The sequence below is a fragment of the Mustelus asterias genome, chromosome 15 (genome assembly GCF_964213995.1).
Source record: "Mustelus asterias chromosome 15, sMusAst1.hap1.1, whole genome shotgun sequence".
NCBI classification, from domain to species: Eukaryota; Metazoa; Chordata; class Chondrichthyes; order Carcharhiniformes; family Triakidae; genus Mustelus; species Mustelus asterias.
This window is the reverse complement of record NC_135815.1, coordinates 78,450,409-78,477,454: the sequence shown is the minus strand read 5'-3', so window position 1 is coordinate 78,477,454 and position 27,046 is coordinate 78,450,409. Positions and strand designations below refer to the sequence as shown.

At 43.1% G+C, this 27,046-nt stretch overlaps 1 protein-coding gene across 2 annotated transcripts in view; it reads right to left on the bottom strand.

Moving 5' to 3' along the window:
* sos1 (son of sevenless homolog 1 (Drosophila)) overlaps nt 1–27,046 on the bottom strand; it is a 251,367-nt gene that overhangs the window by 64,912 nt on the left and 159,409 nt on the right. For both annotated transcript variants that reach the window (XM_078230163.1, XM_078230164.1), the window contains exons 6-8: nt 21,161–21,304; nt 277–387; nt 75–173 (exon numbers count right to left, since the gene is read on the bottom strand). In XM_078230163.1, coding sequence (XP_078086289.1) covers nt 75–173; nt 277–387; nt 21,161–21,304 — 354 coding nt within the window. The remainder of the gene's footprint in view (nt 1–74; nt 174–276; nt 388–21,160; nt 21,305–27,046) is intronic.

Genomic DNA, 27,046 nt, shown 5'->3' with positions numbered 1-27,046 from the left:
TGTATGTTGCAACAGTTTTTTAATGTCGATATATGATTTAGGTTTTAAATAAATAAAATAATTCCTATTCATACCTTTAGAAGTTCAAAATAATGCAGGCAATGGTAAACAGGTGCCAGTAACAGTCTGGGAAGAACATATTGCACAGCTTCTTTGAAACCTTCACCTATTGACTGAAATTAAATGCATCGATTAGTTTTGTAGAATCTAGGTTATATTTGTAATTTCTGCACAAAAGGCAGAATTTCAGTTGTTCACAGTTGTGAAAATGCTCACCTGTAAGTAGAATGCAGCTCCTGGCTTTGATAGAAGGCTGAGAAAATGATCATGAAAGCCAGGCCGTAGTATGTCCTGTGCATAGTTTTCATATGGATCAAATGCTAATTCCTGAAAAATGTCAAATATAGCTGCCTATCAATATATCAGGAGATCAATCAATTTAATACTGATTAAGACAAAACATCTGCAAACAGAAGAAATCAGTTAATTTATAAAGCAGCTTGAAGATGATCAATCTAGCAACTAGTATTTTAGGAAGATATAGGGATAATCTCATGTAACTACCCTTGAAGTTTATTTCAATTGAAGCTTTTGAAATAGCTCAGGAGTTCAAAAACAACCTTGTAGAACCAACCACCTTAAGTACCTAAATTTAAAAAAATATTCTGATTAAAGTAAAACTGCAAAATTTTCCAAACATTCATTTTCAAAGGGTAACACTACAGGTGAGAACATTTCATCAGAAAAACTGGTGGCGTGGTAAATAGCAAGGAGCAAAGCCTTAGATTACAGGACGATATAGATGGGCTGGTCAGGTGGGCAGAACAATGGTAAATGGAATTTGACCCTGCAAAGTGTGAGGTAATACATTTTGGGAGGACTAACTAGGCAAGGGAATATATAATGAATGGTTGAATCCTAGGAAGTAAAGAGGTTCAGAGGGACCTTGGTGTGCATGCCCATAGTTTTCTGAAGACAGCAGGACAAGTATATAAGGTGGTTATGAAGGCACATGGGATACTTGCCTTTATTAACCAAGGTAGTGAATATAAGAGCAGGGAGGTTATGATGGAGCTGTATAAAACGCTGGTTAGGCCACAGCTGGAGTAGTGTGTACAGTTCTGGTCACTGCACTATAGGAAGGAAGCGATTGCACTAGAGAAGATGCAAAGGAGATTCACCAGGATGTTACCTGGGCTGCAGTGTTTCAGCTATCAAGAGAGACTGGATAGGCCAGGGTTGTTTTCCTTGGAGCAGAGAAGGTTGAGGGACACATATAAAATTATGATGGGCATAGATAGGGTGGATAGGAAAGAACTTTCCCCTTAGCACAGGGATCAGTAAACAGGGGGGCACAAATTTAAGTTAAGGGGCAGGAGGTTATAGGAGTTGTGAGGAAAACCTTTTTCACCCAGAGGTTGGTGGGAATGTGGAAATCACTGCCTGAAAGGGTGGTAGAGGCAGAAACCCTCACAACATTTAAGAAGTATTTAGATAAGCACTTGAAATGCCATGGCATACAAGGCTATGGGCCAAATGCTGGAAAATGGGATTAGAATAGATAGGTGCTTGATGGCTGGTGTGGGCACGATGGGCTGAAAGGCCTCTTTCTGTGCTGTAAACTATGACTATAAATGTGATAAAACATCCAAAGATGCCTCTGAAGGAAGAGTGGACACTGGAAGAGTTAGGGGCTGTAATCAATGGAATTAAGATGATTCTGAAAGTGGATAAGGATATAGCAGAGGATAAAGATAGGAAGAAAATTCCAAGGTGAAGTAACACGATGGTTGAAAGTGCTGGCATTAGTGCTAGAATAGAGACAAGGTGGGGATGCACAGTCGATCAACTTCTGAAGAGCAAAGGTATAAACTGAATTAAAAAATGGAGAAGATTGCCAAGTTTGGAAAAGCAAAAAAATTGAGAAATTTGTAAACACGGTTCAAAACTATAACTCAATATAAAGGAGATCAATAAGGATAAGGTTAATAGATGAGTAGACCTTAAGTGTGAAATAGGCATAAGCAAAAGGGTTCTGGACAAATCATGTCAAGATTTCCTCCCACAGTCCAAAGATGTGCGGGTTCGGTTGATTGGCCATGCTAAATTGACCCTAGTGTCGGGGGATTAGTAAATGAGGGTTACGGGGATAGGGCTTGGGTGGGATTATGGTCGGTACAGACTCGCTGGGCCAAATGGCCTCCTTCTGTGCTGTAGGAATTCTATGATTCTATAAGAAAACTTCATCCAGAATAACGTCAGAACAAACACTATAAATTTCAAGTATCATTTGAGATTCAGTTTGAGATTAATTTTTCCCTCGGAATTTGATTAAGGTCTGCTTGATAGCCACTTTAGTGTCTTTGCAACAGCAAAACAGGTTTTCAAGTAGAGATACAACTGTGCAAGAGTTGTAACTGAATTACAAGCTGGTGAGTCAGAGATTTTTACAGATTTTTGAAGTTGACAAATGAAAAGCACCCTGTATTTGCAACCTTTTCCATGAAAGGAAAGCCTCAGCAATTCTATTTGTATCAACTAAAATAGCCATGTGAATTGAAGGGCAGCATCAACTGGTTTCATGACTTCCATTTTAAGGATATTATGAATCCCAAGGTCCTGGAAACATTAGATGTGGGCTGGGAACCCAAGACTGACTCCGTTCTGAAATTCAGCAGGAGACACCTCAAGCCACATTGCATCTTGTTTCAAGTAATGCTGTTTTAACAGTAAATGGAAGTGACAGAGCCAAATCAGTTAGTGTCAAGAGAAAGATGCTGTCAGAACAAAAATGAATAGCATAGCATAAATAACCGAATCTACACTAAATTCAGAAAAAACTGAGCCAACTAGCTGATGTCAGCAACATGCACATGCTGGAACTTGGTTTTAGTAGCATTGGAATACCAAAATATCTGCAGAATTAGAATTGCAATTACAACTGTAATTCCATTGTTGCCAAAATCAAACCGATGTTTTGCAGGTTTGGCATTGTTCATATAATGTGTATTAGTGGGAAGGCAAAAATCTTGAATAAAGGCCATCTTTTCTTGTACTTTCTCTTAACTAATGCATTGTCACACAGAGACCTAGCTGTGCGTGAATATCTGGAAATAAGAAGAAAATGACAGATTATTTTGCTTTAAGTTTAGAAATACTCAGTCATCCAGTATATGATTAGTCAATGCCTCACTGCCAACTTGATTACCACAGACGCAGTGTGTCCACAGCGCCGGGTCTGTCCTCAAGGCTTCCATAATCAGCACCTGCAAAGAAATGTGTGGTCACTCAACCAGGAAACACCAAGACTGGTTTGATGAGAACAACCAGGAGATCCAGAAGTTGATAAACCGCAAGCTCAAGACTTTCCTGAACCTGAAAAAGCAACCCAACTCAAAAGCAAGAAAGCAGAATCTACAAATAACTGAAGGCTGAGGTCTCGCAGTTAGCTGACAACCATGACAAATGATGTTTCTTTTGTGCAGTCAAGACCACCTATGGCCCAAGCACCCAAGGCTCCACCACACTGCTGGCCAAGAATGAAGAGGTGTTCACCAACCCCTTCACCTCTGTTTCCAACAACAGTGGGACTGAGAAAGGACTGAGAAATGAGGGGAGCCATTTTAAAAACTATTTGAAAAATATGAACAATCATACATTTTTAAAAAATGTACGTATCATTGAGTTGAAGACTGACCTCATGCTTTAGCTCGTGATGTCAAACAGAGGTGTGGCTTTCCTGCAATATATTACACTGAAAGTCCTTGCTGCTACCAAGGGTAGGCCATGCAGCAGGAAGAAGTGGAAGCTGCAGCCTATGGACAAGGTAAGTATGATTTTTTTTGGGCAGAGGGGCGAATGCTGGAGCTTCACTGCCCAGAGGAAAATTCCAGTCCAGTAATTAGCATATAACAGGCTTTCATTCTCAAGGTATCCCTTGTCTCACCAGGAACTATTCCACAGGAGATCAACTAGCATACATAAAATCTTGCATCAAGTAGAATGCACTGCTTGAACAAGTGGTGGAAGAAGATTCAGTCGTAATTTTCAAAAGGGAATTTGATGTACACTTTAAGCTGAAAAGTTTAGTGGTCTGGCAAGAATGAGTATATTGGGCAGTGGAATGAGTACAATTGAAAAGCTCTTTGCACAAGCTGACATGGGCAGAATGGTCTTCTTTTGCCATGACCATAGTGTGGAAATGTTGTGTGTAGGTGCTGCATACAATTTACAACAAAGAAACAGGACATCTAGTCAAGCCAGTTTGTGTTAATAACTCCTTCCCCCCCCCCCCCGGATAACCCTCAGAGAAAAAAAACTCTCCTCATCTCTGTCCTAAAAGGGAGATCACTCATTTTAAAACAGTGTCCCTTAGTTCTGGACGCACCCAAAAGGGGAAACATCCCTTCGGTTTCCACCTTGTCAAGACCATTCAGGGTCGTATTTATTTCAGTCAAGCTTAAAAGTGGATAAATCTCCAGGTCTGGATGAGTTGTGTCCCAGGCTGGTGTGAAAAGCAAGGGAGGAGATTGCAAGGGCTCTGACCTGAACTTTTAATTCCTCTCTGGCCACAGAGGAGGTACACACAGTAAGAAGTCTCACAACACCACGTTATGTAGGAACTTGATGTCTGTGTCGATATGCGCGATCTTCTTGGAGATCCTCTCCACTTGGAGCCGGCAGTTTGCGGTGTCGATGGTAGCCATGATGTGGAGATGCCGGCGTTGGACTGGGGTAAACACAGTAAGAAGTCTCACAACACCAGGTAAACACAGTAAGAAGTCTCACAACACCAGGCAAACTGCTGGCTCCAAGTGGAGAGGATCTCCAAGAAGATCGCGCATATCGACACAGACATCGAGTTTCTACATAACCTGGTGCTGTAAGACTTCTTACTGTGTTTACCCCAGTCCAACGCCAGCATCTCCACATCACAGGGGAGGTGCCAGAGGACTGGAGAACTGGTAATGTGACCTGCTATTCAAGAGGGGTTGTAGAGATAAGCCAGGGAACTGCAGGCCAGTTAGTCTTACATCAGTGAAAGGGAAGCTAATGGAGAAAATTGAGAGAATCTGTCTCCACTTGGAGAGGCAAGGTTTGGTATGGGATCGCCAGCATGACTTTGTCAGAGGGAGGTCAAGTCTAACAAATTTGATTGAATTTTTTTGAGGTGACCAGATGTGTAGATGAGGATAGTGCAGTTGATGTAGTTTGTATGGATTTCAGCCAAGCCTCTGACAAGATCTCAAATGAGAGACTTATAAAGAAGGAAAATGCACATGAGATACAGGGTTATTTGATAAGGTGGATTCAAAATTGACTTATTTGTAGGGAGACAGAGGGTGATGACAGAAGGCTGCTTTAGTGACTGGAAGCCAGTGTCCAATGCTGTACCACAGGGATCTGTCCTGGGTCCCCTATCATTCTTCATTTATATAAACGACATAGATGGCTACGTGAGGGGTTGACAAATATTAAGTTTGTGGATGACACAAAGATTGGCTAAGTGGTGAGTTGGGCCATAGGAAGATATAGACAGGATGGTCAAATGGGTAGATAAGTGGTAGATAGAATCTAACCCTGAAAAGTGATACACTTTGGATGCAGAAATTTGACAAGGAAGTATTCAATGAACAGCATGACACGAGGAAGTTGACGTACAAAGAAACCTTGGCATGTTTGTCCATAGATCTTTGAAGGCAGAATTTGATTTGATTATTGTCACATGTATTAGTATACAGTGAAAAGTATTGTTCCTTGCGCGCTCTACAGCCAAAACATACCGTTCATAGAGAAGGAAAGGAGTGCAGAATGTAGAGTTACAATCATAGCTAGGGTATAGAGAAAGATCAACTTAATGCGAGGTAGGTCCATTCAAAAGTCTGATGGCAGCAGGGAGGAAGGTGGAAGAGATTATGTCCGGGGTGCATGGGGCCCTTAATTATGCTGGCTGCTTTTCCGAGGCAGCGGGAAGTGTAGACAGTGTCAATGGATGGGAGACTGGTTTGACTGATGGACAGGGCTTCATTCACGACCCTTTGTAGTTTCTTGCGATCTTGGACGCAGCAAGAGCCATACCAAGCTGTGATACAAACAGAAAGAATGTTTTCTATGGTGCATCTGTTAAAGTTGGTGACAGTCATAGTGAACATGCCAAATTTCCTTATAGTCTTCTGAGAAAGTAGAGGCGTTAGTGGGCTTTCTTAACTATAGTGTCGGCATGGGGGGACCAGGACAGGTTGGTGGTGATCTGGACACTGAAAAACTTGAAGCTCTCGACCATTTCTTCGTCCCCATTAATATAGACAGGGGCACAGTAGTTAGCACTGCTGCCTCACAGCACCAGGGACCCGGCTTGGGTCACTGTCTTTGTGGAGTTTGCATGTTCTCCCCGTGTCTATGTGGGTTTCCTCTGGGTGCTCCGGTTTCCTCCCAGTCTGAAAGACGTGCTGGTTAGGTGCATTGACCCAAACAGCGCTGGAGTGTGGCGACTAGGGGAATTTCACAGCAACATCATGCAATGTTAATGTAAGCCTTGTGACTAATAAATAAACTTTAAAAAAAACTTAAAAAGGCATGTCCTCCACTACGCTTCCTGAAGCCAATGGCTATCTCCTTTGTTTTGTTGACATTGAGGGAGAGATTATTGTCGTCACACCAGTTCACCAAATTCTCTATCTCATTCCTACTGTCTTGTCATTGTTTGAGATCCGACCCACTATGATGATGGTGTCATCAGCAAACTTGAAAATCGAGTTGAAGGGGAATTTGGCCACACAGACATAGTGTATAAGGAGTATAGTAAGGCGCTGAGGACACAGCCTTGTGGGGCATCGGCATTGAGAATGATCGTGGAGTTCTTGTCTATTCGTACTGAGTGCGGTCCGTGGGTTAGGAAGTTCAGGATCCAGACGTAGAGGGAAGAGCCGAGGCCCAGGCCATGAAGTTTGGAAATGAGTTGTAGTCAATAAATAGGAGTCTGACATAGGTGTCTTTGTTATCTAGGTGTTCCAGGGTTGAGCGCAGGGCCAGGGAAATGGCATCTGTTGTGGACCTGTTGCGGTGGTAGGCAAACTGTAGTGGATTCAGGCAGTCCAGGAGGTTGGAATTGATTCGTGCCATGACTAGCATTTTGAAGCACTTCATAATGATGGATGTCAGAGCCATCGGACGATAGTCATTAAGGCACGCTGCTTGGCTTTTCTTAGGTACCGGGATGATGGTCATCTTCTTGAAGCAGATAGGGACCTCATATTGTTATAACGAGAGGTTGAAGATGTCTGCGAATACCCCCGCCAGCTGGTCCGCGCAGGATCTGAGTGCTCATCCGGGTATCCCATCTGGGCTAGTCGCTTTCCAGGAGTTGACCTTTGAGAAGGCAGCTCTGACATCTGCAATGGTGACCCCAGATACAAGTTCATCTGAGGCTTCTGGGGTGGAGGACGTGCACTCACTGACCTCTTGCTCAAAACGGGCATAGAATGCTTTGAGCTCATCAGGGAGGGGGGGTGTGTTGGTGCTGGCAATTTTACATGCCTTCATCTTGTAGCCTGTTATGTCTTGCAGACCTTACCATTGTCGGCAGGGGTCTGTGTAGCTGGCCTGGGACTCTAGCTTGCTCCGGAACTGTCTTTTGGCATTTTTGGTGGATCTCCTTAGATCATATCTGGCTTTCTTGTATAGGTCAGGGTTGCCTGACTGAATGCCTCAGACCTAGACTACAGCAAGCAGTGGATATCCCTGTTCTTCCATGGTTTCTGGGCATGTTAGTGGGGTGGTGAAATAGGCATATGGGACACTTGCCTTTATCAATTAAGATGTGGAGATGCCGGCGTTGGACTGGGGTAAACACAGTAAGAAGTTTAACAACACCAGGTTAAAGTCCAACAGGTTTATTTGGTAGCAAAAGTGACCCCGAGGCATGGTACATTGGGGAAACTATGCAGACGCTGCGACAACGGATGAATGAACACCGCTCGACAATCACCAGGCAAGACTGTTCTCTTCCTGTTGGGGAGCACTTCAGTGGTCACGGGCATTCGGCCTCTGATATTCGGGTAAGCGTTCTCCAAGGCGGCCTTCGCGACACACGACAGCGCAGAGTCGCTGAGCAGAAACTGATAGCCAAGTTCCGCACACACGAGGACGGCCTCAACCGGGATATTGGGTTCATGTCACACTATTTGTAACCCCCACGGTTGCCTAGACCTGCAGAGTTTCACTGGCTGTCTTGTCTGGAGACAATACACATCTTTTTAGCCTGTCTTGATGCTCTCTCCACTCACATTGTTTTGTTTCTGAAAGATTTGATTAGTTGTAAGTATTCGCATTCCAACCATTATTCATGTAAATTGAGTCTGTGTCTTTATAAGCTCTGTTTGTGAACAGAATTCCCACTCACCTGAAGAAGGGGCTTAGAGCGCCGAAAGCTTGTGTGGCTTTTGCTACCAAATAAACCTGTTGGACTTTAACCTGGTGTTGTTAAACTTCTTACTGTGTTTATCAATTAAGGCATAGATTACAAAAGCAGAGAGGTCATGTTGGACTTGTGTAGAACCTTGGTGAGGCCACAGCTGGAATACTGTGTGTAGTTCTAGTTGCCACATTATAGGAAAGATGTGATTGCACTGGAGGGGGTAGATTCAGTAAGAGTTTTAACAACACCAGGTTAAAGTCCAACAGGTTTATTTGGTAGCAAATGCCATTAGCTTTCGGAGCGCTGCTCCTTCGTCAGATGGAGTGGATATCTGACGAATGAGCAGCTCTCCGAAAGCTAATGGCATTTGCTACCAAATAAACCTGCTGGACTTTAACCTGGTGTTGTTAAAACTCTTATTGTGTTTACCCCAGTCCAATGCCAGCATCTCCACATCGGGGGTAGATTCACCAGGATGTTGCCTCAGATAGAACATTTAAGTTATGAAGAGAGGTTCAATCGGCTTGGGCTGTTTTTGATGGAGCAGAAAAGACTGGAGGGTGACCTGTTGAGATGTACAAGGTTATGAAGGGCATGGACAGGGTGGTTAGTGAGCAGCTAGCTGTTCCCTTCAGTTGAAGGGTCAATTACAAGGGACACAAGTTCAAGGTGAGGGGCAGGAGGTTTAGGGAGGCTATGAGGAAAAACCTTTTTATCCAGAGGGTGGCGACAGTCTGGAATACACTGCCTTGGAGGATGGTAGAGGCGGGTTGCTGGATGAGCATTTGGCACGTCACAACATTCAAGGTTATGAGCCAAGTGCTGGTAAATGGGATTCAGTAGGTAGGTCAGATGGTACAGATTCAAAGGGTTGAAGGACCTCTTGTGCACTTACAATCACAGTGATTTTGTGAAGAAGACAGGCAGTCAGCACACGTTGGAAGGAGCACTCCGAAGACCTCCTTAACAGACTCAATCGTCAACACAAGTGTTTTCAAATTCAGCCCACAGCATGCTGCCTGTCACCATCTCAGCATGATCCCAACCAGCATGATGTAGAAAAGGCCATCTGACAGCTAAAGAACAAGGCAGATGGAATCCCTGCCAAAGCACTAAAACAAAGCAGAGATGCATTATTGGCATGAATAGATGACCTAATTTCCCTTATCTTGAAGGAGGAGAACATGCTCGGAGATCTCAGAGAAAGATGATAAATCCGAGGAATATCCTTGTCGACCCCCAAAAATTTGTTACCATCCTCTACCTGTTCCATGATGACATGCAAGCCATGATCCTGACTTATGGATCCACCGCATACCCAATTCATGTTTGGACTGGGACCAAGCAAGGCTGTCTCATCACACTCCTCTATCTGCTTTGCTGCATGCTCTATCTCACCCCCAGCAAGCTCCGCACTGGAGTGCAGCTGAACTACAGAAAAAACGGGCATCTGTTCAACCTTCGCATCTGCAGGCCAGGTCCAAGATCATCCCATCCTCTGTCATGAACTACAGTACAGTAAGAAGTCTCACAACACCAGGTTAAAGTCCAGCAGGTTTATTTGGTAGCACAAGCCACAAGCTTTCGGAGCACTGTCCCACATCATGAACTACGGTATGCAGAGAACGCTTACATCTGCACATACTGGGAGGCCAAGCTCCAAGCAAGCCATTTTCAACACCATTACTGAGGCACATGAGAGCATGCCTTGCACAAAAACATCCATAAGGCAAAGGTCCTGTATCAACCTGCCCCCCGCCACACAGCAGCACTACCCATGGTTATGATTATTCATGATGAAGCCTTGGACAGTGTGGTCTGCTTTCCATACCTTGGGAGCCTACTGTCAACAAGGGCAGACATTGACGACTAGACATTCAACACTGCCTTTAGTGTGCCAGCATACCGTTCAGTTACCTGAGGAATAGAATTTTTGAAAACCAGGACCTCAGAACTGGCATTAAGCTCATGATCTACAGAGCAGTAGCAATATCACTCCCTCCCAAATTGCTCAGAAATTGGACAATGTACAGCAGGCATCTCAAATCCCTGGAGAAGTAAAACCACCAGCGCTCGCTTCACAAGGTCCTTAAAATCCATTGTCAGGGTAGGCACAACAACATCAGTGTTTTCGATCAGGCCAACATCCCCAGCATCAAAGCATTGACCATACTTGATCAGCTCTGCTGGGTGGGCCACATCGTCCACATGCCTGACTCGAGACTGCCAAAACAAGCACTGTACATGGAGCTTCAACATGGCAAGCAAGCCCCAGTAAGCCAGAGGAAACACTTTAAGGACACCCTAAAAGCCTCGTTGAAAAAGTGCAACATCCCCACTGACATCTGGGAATCCTCGGCCTAAGACTGCCTGAAATCAAGGAAAAACATCTGGGAAGGAGCTGAACAGAGTTTAATTGCTGCCAACACGCCAAAGCCAAGTGTTGACAGCGAAAGATGTGCGTGGCAACCCAGGCACGCCAACCACCTGCTTCTCCAACCATTGCCTGCCCCACCTGTGACAGAGACTATAGGTCATGTTTTGGAGTCCTCTGTTAACTAAAAACTAATTTTTAGTGTGGAAGCAAGTCGTCTGAGTGACTGCATAAGAAGAAGAATGTAATTAGGTTTAAATGATCACCGATTCTAGCTGTATCTAGATATAAACTAAACATAGAAATATAGAAAATATAAGTAGGGTAGGCCATTCGGCCCTTTGAGCCTGCATCGCCATTTATTTTGATCATAGCTGATCAGCAAATTCAATATCCTAATCCCACTTTCCCCCAATATCCCTTGATCCCTTTAGTCCCAAGAATATCTAATTTCTTCTTGAAATCACACAACGTTTGGCCTCAACCAGTTTCTTGATAGTGAATTCCTCAGATTTACCACTCTCCGGGTGAAGAAATTTCTTCTCACCTCTGTCCTAAAAGGTCTCCAAACTATGACCCCCAGTTTGGACTCCCCCCACCATTGGGAACATTCTTTCTGAATCCACTCTGTCAAATCCTGTTCGAATTTAATAAGTTTTTATGAGATCCCCTTTCACTCTTCTAAACGCCAATGAATACAATCCTAACCGACTTTGTCTCTCCTCATATGACAGGCCTGCCATCCTAGGAATCAGCCTAGTAAACCTTCTCTGTACTCCCTCTATAGCAAGGACATTCCGCCTCAGATAAGGACAGCAAAACTGCACACAATACTCCAGGTGTGGCCTCACCGATGCCCTATAGAACTGCAGTAAAACATTCTATTCCGACAATCAAATCCTCGCGCTATGAAGGCCATCAAACAATGAATAAAGAAACATTCCAAGACAACAATCCAACAGCGTGATACTCAAGCAATTGAGGACCGAATGTAAATCTGTGAAGTATAATATTCCAAAAATTCAGGAAGAACTAGGAAAAAGATTAAGTTCCTATACGCCTCTAATGAAACATGAAGCAGAAATCCAAATGGTTACAAACGCCCTAAATGAAGACCTCACTAAAATCGCAGCATGGATTTGGGCCCAGGAAGACAAGGTATTTAAGACACCAAAAGATATTTCAGTGCACAATTAAGGAGTACACTAGTGCAATGGAGTACCACTGGACATTTTTTTCCAATACACATATTCATAAAATTTGTAAAAGTACATTACATAATAGTTCAAATTTGACAATACATGAAGTGCAATACAATTTCAATACATGAAGCATACCCCTATACCTACAGTTACTGGTCATATTTACAGTTCAGATTTAAATTTAATGTCAACCATTATATGATGCATACAACCTTAGAGGTTTTATGTGGGTTCCAGCCTCAGTACATACTCCGATCGGAGGGCCTTAGACTGTAGTCTTAGAACCAGGAATATGCTAGTGTGCAAGACTCAGTCATGGACAACTCCTTGCACTGGAAAGCCAACATGTTTTGGGCTGAACAAATGAATCTTTTCTCAAATTGATGGGCCTCCAGCAACAGTTGATTTTCGTCTCAGTGGGGGTTCCTGGGACCGTTTTCTGCATAACAGAGTTACTTGGATGAACTGCAACAAAAACAACTGCATCTCTTTCCAGGCCTTCTTTGCACAGTCACATTTCAAATGGAGGTCTCTTCCCCATCGTAGATTCCTCAAGGCAAGTATACAATGATGCTGAAACTCGGTGTGTATGAAGGACGTGACAAAAGGGGCCCTTCTCACCATCAGCCATGTTGCATCTTGTGCTTGGTTGAAAGTTCTGGAAACAAGGCACTCTGTCAAATGACTTGCTTGGGGAACCATTCAACAAGATCCACATCTCCTTTTCCTGTAGTAACCTTGAAGACGTTATGTGTGGATCACTGCCCGAAGGACTAGTGGTCAAAGGCGTTTTCTGCACAAATGTTTCCACAAGGGACAGTGGTATGGCATGGTCCTACTAAATTGAACCTTTCGGAGGATCGTCATCTTGCTGTAGTCCATTGAACCCAAGAGCGCATGTTCCTGGCAGGCCTCCCATGGTGAGAAGTTTGAGAGGGCGGTCCCAGAGAAAGAACAATTCAAGTAGTCCTCAATGGCAGAGCAAGCGGAGGAGAAGCGGCAGCCCCAATGGCTGCAAAGGCGGAAAGCGGCTGCGATGGGTAAGTGACCCCAGTTGTTGTGGTCTGCCCTGCCACACCAACTGCTAAGACTGTATGGAATCTGGCTGCACACCAGCATTCCCACAGTACACACATCACACGCAGGCCTCCATTAGGCAACAACAAAAACCCTGTGGCTATAGAGGATTGGTGACAGGAATGGGGCTGTGATGCCTGGAGGCTCCAGCCAAGATTCCACACACAAGCAGTGGATATGTGATGGTTGCCTGGCACCTGTATCAGGGCAAGGTGCCCATGAGCAGCTGCATCTGTGATTGAGCAGCCCTCTTCAGGGTATCTTCTGCTCAGTTCAAATGGAGAGACGGCTAGAAAAGATGCCCCAAGGTGTCCAGTTTCTCTTCATTGAGAAACTGCACTCAGTGGGATCTCCATCCCTGGCTGGTGACTTTATGCAAGCCTGGCAGCTTTAGTCATCCACGTCCCCACCAACTTTCTGTCTTCCTGTTAGTCAGCCAGTTAGAGACTGTGGTCAGAGAAGGAAAATGGCTTGCTGTTGGCAGATCTGACTGTAAGAGCTTGAGACAGAAAGAGGAAGTCTCTCTTGGAAAGGATGGGCTTGTCTGGTCTCAACCATGTATATCTATGTAGTGTTCTTCCTGCAGAATTACTGAAGACATTGTGCACCTTAGCATCCATTATCATTTCCAAAAGAAGTCTGGAAACGGCATTTAGTTTGCTGTTGGCACTGCCAGATTGTCCAATGAGAGCTGCTGGAAAACTGCTTGCCACTTTCTGTTTAGAACTTGGGCGTACACACTAATTAACCAGAATGCAACATTTTTGTAGATTGCGTCTGCTATGCGCAGGGAACTACCCACCACCTCCTTAACTTTGATGATGGTTTAGTTGACTTCCTTCAGCATTAAAGCCAGGCTGAAGGAACAGCAATCATTTCCTTCTCACCAGATCAATGGACAATGGGACTCCAATTGCAACCACTGCCTGTAGGTGCTGAGATGCGGCCTTTCACACTCATGCAAAAGCAGTACGGCAATTTTGACCTTAGCGAAGTATCCCAAGTTGGAAACACAACCTGTAGTGTCTTTCACACTAAGTATCTTTATGGAATTGAGATTCATTTAAACTGTGTAGAATTTCACAGTCCAATTCTCAATGTGATCCCAAGTTCCTGCATACCCATAGTATTAGCAAACCATTCACACTGCGGCTGACCTGAGATAGCAGTCCTGGTCACTGACAAGAGTGCTGTTCCACCAGAGTGACATTGGGACAGTCATATAAGCAGGGAAGTTTGGGCTGATCTTCACTGGGGCTACCTTTCCCTCCTATTCTTCATAGAGGACATTTTTGCTCCTGACTTGCTGGAGCTAGAGTACGTTGGGCGCTTCAGTGTGCCATTAGTAGCGCAGGCAGGAAACTGAGCTAAGACCACAACGAGATCAGCCATGATCTTACCGAACGAAGAAGCATGTTCGAGAGGCCAAATGTCCTATTCCTGCTCCCATTTCTTATGAGTGAGAATGCTACGCATTGTCCTTTATTATCATATATTGCTTACACAGTTTGCTCCCAAATTTAATTTGATAGCCAGTCTTAAAACAAAAAAGACAAGGAGACATATTAATTGTACAGATTGATAATCTTTTATACCAAAAATGGATGGAGCATCCGTTTCTGTGGGCAAATTATGATTGAAGTACATCAAAAATGCTTGCCCAACCACTCAATCTGCCTCTCAGCTGCAGCTACAGAAGAGTTTAAAATTTATGAGCACCTCATGGCTTAATTAAAATGGCCAAGGAGAGCACCCTACATTAGTCACTATGACATCGAAACTCAGAGCAGATCAATGTCATCTGAAAGCAAGCATTCTTTAGGTCTACTGCAGGCGTACCATGGTTGATCTGAAGCAGTGCTGCCATTCTGAGCATTTCTTTTTTTTTTGAGGAATTTGCTCAGGAGTCTGAGGCAATGTTCGCTCTCATTTCTGTTTGTGGTGTCTGGCCAGCATATTGCACTGCATTGTCTCTTTAAGAATGACATTCGGCTGTGCACGTGCACATTTTAATGGGAACATGCCCAGTTTGTTCCCTGCCCAGTGCATTTCCAATTGCTGTACAACTGCACACCTACAGAGCTGAGACAGAATATTGGTCTGGAGGTTCAAAAGTGGACCTAAAGTTTTGAACCCTTTACAACTAAGCACCGGGAGTACAGGTTTTTCCCCTCATCTAACGTGTCACAGATTGCTTAATTACTGAAGAGGACAAGAAATTGTTGACCTTATGTACTAGCATTACCACCAGTGTTACAACCATCGGCATTACGGCAACAACAATAAGTTGTTTCGATACAGCATCTTTAACATAATAACATGTCCGCAGATGCCTTGAACTGCGTGCCACTGCCCACCAGCCTACCTTCTCCTCCGACGATGGATGAAGTCGTCATGACTCTGACTTTGAATTTCATGGATACTCTGTCAATATCCACCAAGCAAATTCAGGCATGGACGTTTGTGAAACTGCATCACGCTGTCCTAAATGGTGGACCACAAGGGCGTCCTACGGAGGATTTGAAACCTTAGGTAGTTGTCCTGTATCCAGGCCAGCGACCAATACTTCAAAAATTGCATAATGGCCACTCAGGAATTTCTAAGCTGAAAATGCCTGCAAGGAGCTATGTTTGGTGACCTGGCATAGACACTAATATCAAAAACCTGGTCAAGCGGTGCGAAGCTTGCCAGGAAAACCAGAAGGCCTCATCAGTAGCCCTGATGCACCCTTGGGAATGGCTGGGGAGACCTTGGATGCGAGTGCATGTAAACGTCATTTATGGGCTCCATGTTTTTAATTCTCATCGACACCCATTTAAAATGGATCGACCTGCACCGGATGGCCTCTATTACCTCTTACAATATTATAGAGAAACTCTGTCAATCTTTTAGTGTGCATGGTATACCCGAGGTTCTCGTGAGAGAAAATGGGACCCTGTTTAACAGCAAGGAGTTTCAGACCTCTATGAGTACGAATGGAGTAAGGCACATCCATCCGCATGGCACCCATCCTCAAATGACCTGGTGGTCCAGACATTCAAAAGTGGTATAAAGAAACAAACCACAGGTTCTCTCGGAATAAAAATGGCACGTTTCCTTTTTAATTATAGGACTTGGTCGCATTTAATGATGGGAATAGCCCTGGCGGTGCTATTGTTGGGTCGCACCTTCGGACTAGCCTTAGCCTGACGTTCCCAAATTTTCCTGGCAACGTAGAATTAAAATAAGAAGCCCAGAAAGGGGCCATAATGGTTAGAGACTGGCTGAAAACTTCAACCAGGAAGATATGATCCACGAAAGGAACATGGGCAACAACCTTCCATAGATTCCAGGAGCTTTTCCCAAGGAAACAGGACAGGTGCCGCATAAGGGAAAAATCAGAGAGAAGACCTTAAAGCAGCAGGCAGATCATCTCTGTCACAGGGAACCCTCCGCAGAGGCGACAGTCACTGGGCAGGAAACTCTGTCCTCTAAAAACCCAAGAGCCAGTCTTCAGGATGATGAGTTGTGATACCTGGAAGCACCAGCCAAGATTCTACACACAGGCAATGGATCTGTGGTGGTTGCCAGGCACCTATATCAGGACAGGATGCCTTTCAGCAGCTGCATCTGTGACTGAGCAGTCCTCTTCAGGGTATCCTCTGCTCACCTCAAATGGAAAGGCGGCTAGAAAAGATGCCCCAAAGTGTCCAGTTTCTCTTGGCTGAGAAACTGCACCCAGTGGGATCACCATCCCTGCAATCAAAACAAGCTAAACTTCAGAACCCGCGTATGAGCTCCCCTGGTGACAGGCAGTGGCCTACCCAGCCGGAACTCATTGCCTCATCCTTTTATAAGACAGATCTAGGACAGGGCCTGCTGAACTGTAATCTCGGTATGGAGATGCCAGCGTTGGACTGGGGTAAGCGCAGTAAGAAGTCTCACAACACCAGGTTAAAGTCCAACAGGTTTATTTGGTAGCACAAGCTTTCGGAGTGATTCACTCCGAGAGCTTGTGCTACCAAATAAATCTGTTGGACTTTAACCTGGTATTGTGAGACTTCTTACTGAACTGTAGTCTCAGGCAGGACTAGTGTCTGTACACAATGATAGTGGTTTTACTTTGCATTCTGTAATAAGCTATGTTGCTTTCCAGTTGGGCTATCTGAGTCATTTATTAGCCCACCAGAGACAATCAATTTAAACAAGTATAAATGAACCACCTCTTGAAACATTCACAAAATATCCAAACATAATGTGTATTCATGGGGCTGTGGATCAAGGCGTTAAACTTGATCACTTTGGACAATGCCCAGCCATGTAATCTAATCACTCCAAACTATGGATCTGGAACGAAGGTTCCCCAGATTGCTGTGAGTATATGTGGAAACTGGCCAGTCTGTGAATGGAGGTCATGGAAATAGCAGGTTAATCTATGTTTTAAGACAATAAATGAAAGCAAAATACCGCAGATGCTGGAAATCAATGCTGGATAAACCCAGTAGGACTGGCAGCATCTGTGGAGAGAAACAGCGTTAATGATGGCCTATATTATGTACTTAAGTACACAATATAGGCCAGCATTCCAATGCAATAAATAAAAGGACACAACCATGGAGGTGCTATACTTCAGATGAGCTATGAAACCAAGGTTCGGCTGCCGATTTTCAGATGGATCTGAGGGTTGATAACACTATTTGAAGAATGCCAGGGAATTTTTTCAACGTTGTGGCCAATATTCCCCCTTAATCAAACATTCTGGTAGAAAAGTCATCCAGTCCAGATAGGATGCATTCCTACTTGCTGATGGAAGGGCTCTTCCGCAATCTTCCAATTCTCTTTAGATAAGGGGTTGGGCCAAAGGACTACAGGATTACAAATGTTACATTCCTATACAAAAAGGGGAAAGGAATAAACCAGGAAATTAGTCAGTCAGTCAGCTTACTGTCAATATTAGGGAAACCTTTGGAGACAACAATAAGAAACAAAATTAATGGGCGCCTGTAAAAATATATGGGTTAGTAAAGGAAAGTCAGCACTGATTTGTTCATAGTAAATCATGTTTGACTAACTAGATTGAGTGAAATGATGGAGAAGATTGATTAGGGTGAGGCATTTGATAAAGTATCATATTATAGACTTGTTCGCAACTTTGAGGCCCACTAGATTAAAGGTGCCGTGGCTGCATGGTACAAAAATAGCTAAGGGATTGAAAAAAAAGAGTTGTGGTAAATAGATGTTTTGTAAGCTAAAGGGGACCGTTCACTGGTGTTTCTCAGAGGTCAATACGAAGACCTTTGATATGTATGAATGACCGAGGCTTGGGTATTAATTCAAATGACACAAAACTCAGAAATGTATTTTAAACAATGAGGAATATAGTAACAGTCTCCAGAGGATATAGACTGGTAAAATAGGCAGGCACCAGAGCAGATGAAATTTAAGGCAGGTAAGTGTGAAATAAAACATTTGGTGGAAAGAATGATGAAGGAAATATAAACTTTATGATATAATTTTATAGGAGGTGCAGAAAGAGGGAGACCATGGGGTACATGTTCAGGACAAATTAGGAAGGCTGTTAAGGCCTTTTACATCCTCAGCTTTACAGAAGCAGAGTACAAAGGAAGGTATGCAAAACCTTTATAAAATACACAGCATGAGTCGGGAAATGGCCACTGAGTTTTGGATGAGTTCAAGTTTATGAAGGTTGGCAGGTTGGCAAATCTAGATGTAACAAGGCATAGAAGTGAATTTCAGAGGCAGATAGGCTGAGGCAGAGGTAGAGATGTGTAATGTTATGGATTTAGAAACAGGCAATCTTGGTGATGGAGTATGTGGTTAGAAGCTCATCTCAGAATCCAAGATAATAGCAAGGTTCAGAACCATTTGGTTCAGCCTCAGACAGGGACTAGGGAGTTAATGGTTAGGAACAGTTTGCAGGGCTGTGGTAAAAGACATGGGGAATCGCACCAATTGGATGGTTCTTTTCAATGTCCTGTCACAGGTAAGATGGACCAAACAACCTCTTTCTGTGCTGTACAACTCTTTGTATGCTGCAAAATTAATCAGTTTAGAGATTCACATGACCTGACCTCACATTTTCTCAGTCTACTCTCAAGGAATTGAAGAGTGCAAAAGAAACAAATTTCTAGCTTTTATACATGTGGGTTACACCATCATATTGTTGGATATTTGACAGCTCAGAATCACCCCAAAATGTAAAATGCTCAGACCACTTACATGGGCGACTAGTAGGGAACTCAATTAGAATATCTAAGTCTATCCCAAAATGTATAACCATGTACTTGAAAGTAATTAACATACTTTGCAATGTTTTTGAGAAATTATAAGCTGAATTTTAAATGTTTCAGTGTCTATAACTATTAGGTTACAGAGATGGACAGCTCTATCCTAGCCTTTATACAAGAGATAGCATGAAGACGCTATTTGACTTTCAGGCATTTTTGCATCTGGTAGGTGTCCAGATTCCACCCATCTGAAGTTGCTGCAAAGGTTTATATGCAGCACCTGCTGGAAGCCTAAACTGCAAAGCGAAGCAGATTAATACACCACCACCTACTGGCCAATGGATCAAGTTCCTACAATGGGAAGACCCATCTCTCTTTGTTCCTACAGTGATGCAGCCTTTTAATAGGTCAACCAACAGTGGAAAAGGAAGCTCTTAATTAAGACTTGCATAAACAGATGCCATTTGCAGTCATTGTGGCCTTTGCAAAGTAGACAGAAAACGCAGTCTTCAAATGCTTGATGTTTTTTCCCCCAAAGGCATTTGCACAATGCATTTGTGTCTGAAGGGACTATAATTGCTGTCTATATTTAGTGAATTTCTGCTTTGCCAGGCCATTAACAAGCAGGATTAATGGCAACATTCTAAGCACCCAAATCACATATGAATTTAGTATTACAGACATCTCTCCAAGTTATTTGTCATTAATATTTGTATTTCAAAGATTTTGAGGTATTATTTGTTTTGGAACAGTGATTCTGAGTTTAAATAACATTTTGTATTCTAGTTAAGTCTGCTGTGGTTGCTATTACTGCTACTAATTTTTACATCTTAATAAACCTAATCTGTGATTTATAGCTCGAGAAATGAGGCACAATTTTAAATCCATTAGTGGGTGGGTTTTATGCACAAGAAAAACATCTGGAGAATATCAGAATCACTGATCAACGAAGAAGCATCAGGCATCATAGACACAGGAGAAGCCAACGGTGGGCAGTTTTTGCGAAGTAGATTTACACTCTATGTACTTTTCAATAAACGCCTGAAAACATTAGAAACTGTTGTATAGGCTCTGGGATGAAAAGCCTTGACAAACTTGGCAGCATTACAAAACAAAACGCTAAGAGTGGTCTTGACTATCAGATAGTGCCTACTCACTTAAAACTTAATATTCCAAGCATAATTTATTTTCGATTCCATTTGTCAAATTTGAAAGTGAAAGAATCCCAAAATTGTTCAAAAAGGATTAAAATTGCAAAATGAAATAAACCAACTACCTCGTAAATAATGTGCAGTCAAAACATTTTCCTGCTCGAGTAAAACAAGCTGAAGTCTCTCAACAGCAGCCCACATTTTAGACAATAAGAGGATAGGGAGGTTCAAAGAGTGGCATTTTTGATATTTAACCATCTCCTTCAGGTAACATGCCTTAAGGGGGCACTGGTGACTGGACTTCCATTGCACTGATTTGCCATTGCCTACTGCGGTCAGGCTAATCAGGAAGCTCATCTGCTCTTACTGCTTGCCATCAGGTGTACTGGAAAGATATACAGGCTGAAAATCAACCTGTTTGGCCACATTACGAATGTACCTTCCATAGTTATCAAGTCCTTTGATGGGACTTAAACCTCGAGCTTCTGGCCCAGAGGTAAGGATGTTACCACTATGCCATAATACCTACCCCCTGATAATTAATATCAAACACTTCAATGGAAAATTATCTTTTAATAAGCTTATTAATTTAAAGAGGCACTCATGTTCAATTCTCAATTACTACTACTATCAGAAATTTTATTTAGACAAAAATATCTAATTCAAAAAATAATTGTGTCAGGTAAAAGGTTTTTTTTGTCAAAAAAACTTACCTCAGCTAAGTCTTCGAAACAGCTTCCCACTAATGGATGAGGGCTCCCTTCGTCTGTCATTTCTACAGTATCTTCAATTAGGCCCAATAACTTCACAGTCAACTCATGGATATCCACAATACGACTAAATATGATTTCTACATCCTGTGAGAATACAATGATAAAATCTTAAAAATAAAACTTAACATCCACAAAAGAACATGCGAACCAGGTTTAAGCAGCAAAGATCAACTGCATCCAAGTGTTCAAGGCAATGGACAACTTATGCATCGACAAAACTTTTCATTAGTAAGAGCTATGTTTCTGAAGTAAATGCCAAGCTATGGGTGGTGTCTCCTTTGATATATACAATGCCTAGTCACCAGAATCAAACTACATTTCAATTCAAGTTATTCCTCTTTTATAATAATTTTAAGGAATGGCAATTTCCTGTGCATGAAATTCTAAAATTCTCACAAGAATTTTGGTTGGGATTAAATAGGGCTGTCGACAACATTGTCATGAGTTTGCTGAATCATTTACACAAAACTACAGCTTTCAGGGTAACAGTCTGTAGATGCAATTCGATTAAGTTCATTAAAAAATAGGAGTTCATTTGGGAATCAGCACCCACAATATAATCAGGTTCAATTTAAGAACAGGTAACAAAAAAGCCAAAGAAATGAGTACTCAACTATAAAATAAACAATTTGAGATAAGAGAGGGTATTGACCAGATTAAGTGGAAGGAAAAGCAGCAAACAGCTGCAGATAAGCAATGGAAAATATTAACACAGATGAAAAGGGTACAAATCAATTTTATGCTCATAAAAGAAAAGATGAATTTGAGATTACTTGAGGTGAAAAGGTCCTCCACAAGATCCTGACACAAAGGAAGATTTTTTTTTGTCAGAGGCCATGGGCATCACTGCAAGAGCTCCTCAAGAAAGCATCTTCCACCTAATCAGCTTCAACTGCTGTAATGACCTTCCTTCTGGCATAAAGTGGGGGGCAGAGGGTTTGAGGGAGCGCATGCTATTTGTTGCTTATTACGTCATGTTGAGTTCCATTCAAACTCCACCAATAAATAAGCAGGCCATGCCAATGTAGAGCAGAACCTGGATAACACATGAGCTTAGATAATTGTGACAGGAAACATTCGTGCCCCGTAAATGCCAAGTATTGATCATGCTAACCAACAAAATCCAACTATTTTCTTTGGACCTCTACATTACATAATCAGAGTTAAACTATGACTATTGCCACTCTGTTTCAACTAGAGTGTGGTGTTTGTACTGAGTTAATTTTTGCAATGGTCCAATTCTAATAGATGGCAGACCTTAGAATTAAAATGTTTTGACAAGTTAGCAAGCCACATGAGTTATATGGGGCTCCAGTGCAGTTACCTGCATCTTTGCATTCACAATTTTCTTTCTCAGGGTCCCTCCTGTGAAGAATCTGAGACATTTCACATAATTTATCACAAAAATGAGCTATACAGGCATCAACTATGGCAAGTCTGAAGGCGCTGGAGCCTTCTGTTTTCTTCAAAAAAATGATAGACGAATTAAAAGGAAACAAATGCTGCCAGAAAACCGCAGAACAATAATTAAAATTCTCCATGTGGAAACCAGCAAAGAGCAACAACCTAACTGCCAATAATAAACAATAATGTCAGCCTCGGAGAGGCACCAATATGACGAAAAAGACCAAGTGAACATCTTTCGGATTTTAATTTCTTGTTACTTGTGTTGATAGCATAATCATATACCAACAGAATTTATTTAACCTTATAACTATTTTAAGTTGAATATTTGTATTGCAATTTTATGAAAAATTTAGAAATTCTAATTAAACATTTCATCAATATGGAAAACAAGTTAATATTTTCAGAGTTAAAAATCACATTTGGCAATGTATTGCCATCTCGTGCTAAACACTGTAAATGCAGTTGTTTGCACTCCGAAGTGCAATTTAATATAAATGTAACTTTTCATTTTTTTAAACCTAAAACATCTAAAATTTAAGACTATAAATCTACATCTTAAAATGAAACACTTGGAAGATAGCATGTTAAAAGAGGTATTTTTCTTTCCTAACTATGAAACAAAAACATGTTTAATGGAGACCTGTATGGAAAAAAATCTTGTGGCTTATTAATGAATGCTAGTAATTCAGGCACTCTCTTAAATGGAGAACAAACTGAAGCATCCAGTATGCTTTACAGCAAAGAGCAAAGTCAAATGAAATTGCAATGAATTGAAAAGGGACATGTCCAGTGGCAAAATGAGTTTCAGGTCTAAGCCACAGAATTGCTGGAATTTGGTGGGTAGAGGAGCCTGTACATTTAGACATTTGTTTAAAAAGGGCTGCAGGGAAAAGCCTGGGAACTACAGGCCAGTGAGCCTCACATCTGTGGTGGGTAAATTGTTGGAAGGTATTTTGAGAGACAGGATCGACAGGCATTTAGAGATGCAAGGACTGACCAGGGACAGTCAGCATGGCTTTGCGAGTGGAAAATCATATCTCACAAATTTGATTGAGTTTTTTGAAGGGGTAACCAAGAGGGTAGATGAGGGAAGTGCAGTTGATGTTGTCTACTTGGACTTTAGCAAGGCCTTTGACAAGGTACCGCATGGTAGGTTGTTGCATAAGGTTAAATCTTTTGTAATGGATACAAAATTGGCTTCTTGACAGAATTAGAGTTTTAACAACGCCAGGTTAAAGTCCAACAGGTTTATCTGGTAGCAAATACCATTAGCTTTCAGAGCGCTGCTCCTTTGTCAGATGGAGTGGAGATCTGCTCTCAAACAGGGCACAGAGACACAAAATCAAGTTACAGAATACTGATTAGAATGCAACTCTCTACAGCCAACCAGGTCTTAAAGATACAGACAATGTGAGTGCAGGGAGCATTAAGCACAGGTTAAAGAGATGTGTATTGTCTCCAGACAGGACAGCCAGCAAGTCCAGGAGGCAAGCTGTGGGGGTTACTGATAGTGTGACATAAACCCAACATCACGGTTTAGGCCGTCCTCATGTGTGCGGAACTTGGCTATCAGTTTCTGCTCAGCGACTCTGCGCTGTTGTGCGTCGTGAAGGCCGCCTTGGAGAACGCTTACCCGAAGATCAGAGGCTGAATGCCCGTGACCGCTGAAGTGCTCACCCACAGGAAGAGAACAGTCTTGCCTGGTGATTGTCGAGCGGTGTTCATTCATCCATTGTCATAGCGTCTGCATGGTTTCCCCACTGTACCATGCCTTGGGACATCCTTTCCTGCAGCGTATCAGGTAGACAACGTTGGCCGAGTTGCAAGAGTAGGTACCGTGTACCTGACAGATGGTGTTCTCACGTGAGATGATGGCATCCGTGTCGATGATCCGGCACGTCTTGCAGAGGTTGCTGTGGCAGGGTTGTGTGGTGTCGTGGTCACTGTTCTCCTGAAGGCTGGGTAGTTTGCTGCGGACAATGGTCCGTTTGAGGTTGTGCGGTTGTTTGAAGGCAAGAAGTGGGGGTGTGGGGATGGCCTTGGCGAGATGTTCGTCTTCATCAATGACATGTTGAAGGCTCCGGAGGAGATGCCGTAGCTTCTCCGCTCCGGGGAAGTACTGGACAACGAAGGGTACTCTGTCCACCGTGTCCCGTGTTTGTCTTCTGAGGAGGTCGGTGCGGTTTTTCACTGTGGTGCGTCGGAACTGTCGATCGATGAGTCAAGCGCCATATCCTGTTCTTATGAGGGCATCTTTCAGCATCTGGAGGTGTCTGTTGCGATCCTTCTCATCCGAGCCGATCCTGTGTATACGGAGGGCTTGTCCGTAGGGGATGGCTTCTTTAACGTGTTTAGAGTCGCTGAGCAGAAACTGATAGCCAAGTTCCGCACACGAGGACAGCCTAAACCGGGATGTTGGGTTTATGTCACACTATCAGTAACCCCCACAGCTTGCCTCCTGGACTTGCTGGTTGTCCTGTCTGGAGACAATACACATCTCTTTAACCTGTGCTTAATGCTCCCTCCACTCACATTGTCTGTATCTTTAAGACCTGGTTGGCTGTAGAGATTTGCATTCTAATCAGTATTCTGTAACTTGATTTTGTGTCTCTGTGCCTTGTTTGAGAGCAGATTTCCACTCCATCTGACGAAGGAGCAGCGCTCCGAAAGCTAATGGTATTTGCTACCAAATAAACCTATTGGACTTTCACCTGGTGTTGTTAAAACTCTTACTGTGTTTACCCCAGTCCAACGCCGGCATCTCCCCTTCTTGATAGAAGCCAGAGGGTGGTTGTAGAGGGTTGTTTTTCAAACTGGAGGCCTGTGACCAGCGGTGTGCCTCAGGGATCAGTGCTGGGTCCACTGTTATTTGTCATTTATGACCTTGTCAAAGGTAGGCTTCTGAAGATTGTGGAGGAACAGAGAGATCTTGGGGTCCATATCCACAGATCTCTAAAGGTTGCCACTCAGGTGGATAGAGCTGTGAAGAAGGCCTATAGTGTGTTAGCTTTTATTAACAGGGGGTTGGAGTTTAAGAGCCGTGGGGTTATGCTGCAACTGTACAGGACCTTGGTGAGACCACATTTGGAATAGTGTGTGCAGTTCTGGTCACCTCACTATAAGAAGGATGAGGAAGCGCTGGAAAGAGTGCAGAGGAGATTTACCAGGATGCTGCCTGGTTTGTAGGGTAGGTATTATGAGGAAAGGTTGAGGGAGCTAGGGCTGTTCTCTCTGGAGCGGAGGAGGCTGAGGGGAGACTTAATAGAGGTTTATAAAATGATGAAGGGGATAGATAGAGTGAACGTTCAAAGACTATTTCCTCGGGTGGATGGAGCTATTACAAAGGGGCATAACTATAGGGTTCATGGTGGGAGATATAGGAAGGATATCAGAGGTAGGGTTCTTTACGCAGAGAGTGGTTGGGGTGTGGAATGGACTGCCTGCAGTGATAGTGGAGTCAGACACTTTAGGAACATTTAAGCGGCTATTGGATAGGCACATGGAGCACACCAGGATGATAGGGAGTGGGATAGCTTGATCTTTTCAGATAAAGCTCGGCACAACATCGTGGGCCGAAGGGCCTGTTCTGTGCTGTACTGTTCTATGTTCTATATTAATGATTTGGATGAGAATATTGGAGGCATGTTTAGTAAGTTTGCAGATGACACTAAGATTGGTGGCATAGTGGACAGTGAAGAAAGTTATCTCCAATTGCAACGGGATCTTGATCATTGGGCCAGTGGGCTGACGAGTGGCAGATGGAGTTTAATTTAGACAAATGCGAGGTGATGCATTTTGGTAGATTGAACCAGGGCAGGACTTACTCAGTTAATGGTAGGGCATTGGGGAGAGTTACAAAACAAAGAGATCTAGGGGTACATGCTCATAGCTCCTTGAAAGTGGAATCACAGGTGGACAGAGTGGTGAAGAAGGCATTCGGCATGCTTGGTTTCATCGGTCAGAACATTGAATACAGGAGTGGAAAGTCTTGTTGAAGTTATACAAGACATTGGTAAGGCCACACTTGGAATACTGTGTGCAATTCTGATCACCCTATTATAGAAAGGATATTATTAAACTAGGAAGAGTGCAGAAGAGATTTACTAGGATGCTACCAGGACTTGATGGATTGAGTTATAAGAAGAGGCTGGATAGACTGGGACTTTTTTCTCTGCAGCGTAGGAGGCTGAGGGGGTGATCTTATAGAGGTCTTTAAAATAATGAGGGGAATAGATCAGCTAGATAGTCAATATCTTTTCCCAAAGGTAGGGGAGTCTAAAACTAGAGGGCATGGGTTTAAGGTGAGAGGGGAGAGATACAAAAGTGTCCAGAGGGGCAATTTTTTCACACAGAGGGTGGCGAGTGTCTGGAACAAGCTGCCAGAGGTAGTAGTCAAGGCGGGTACAATTTTATCTTTTA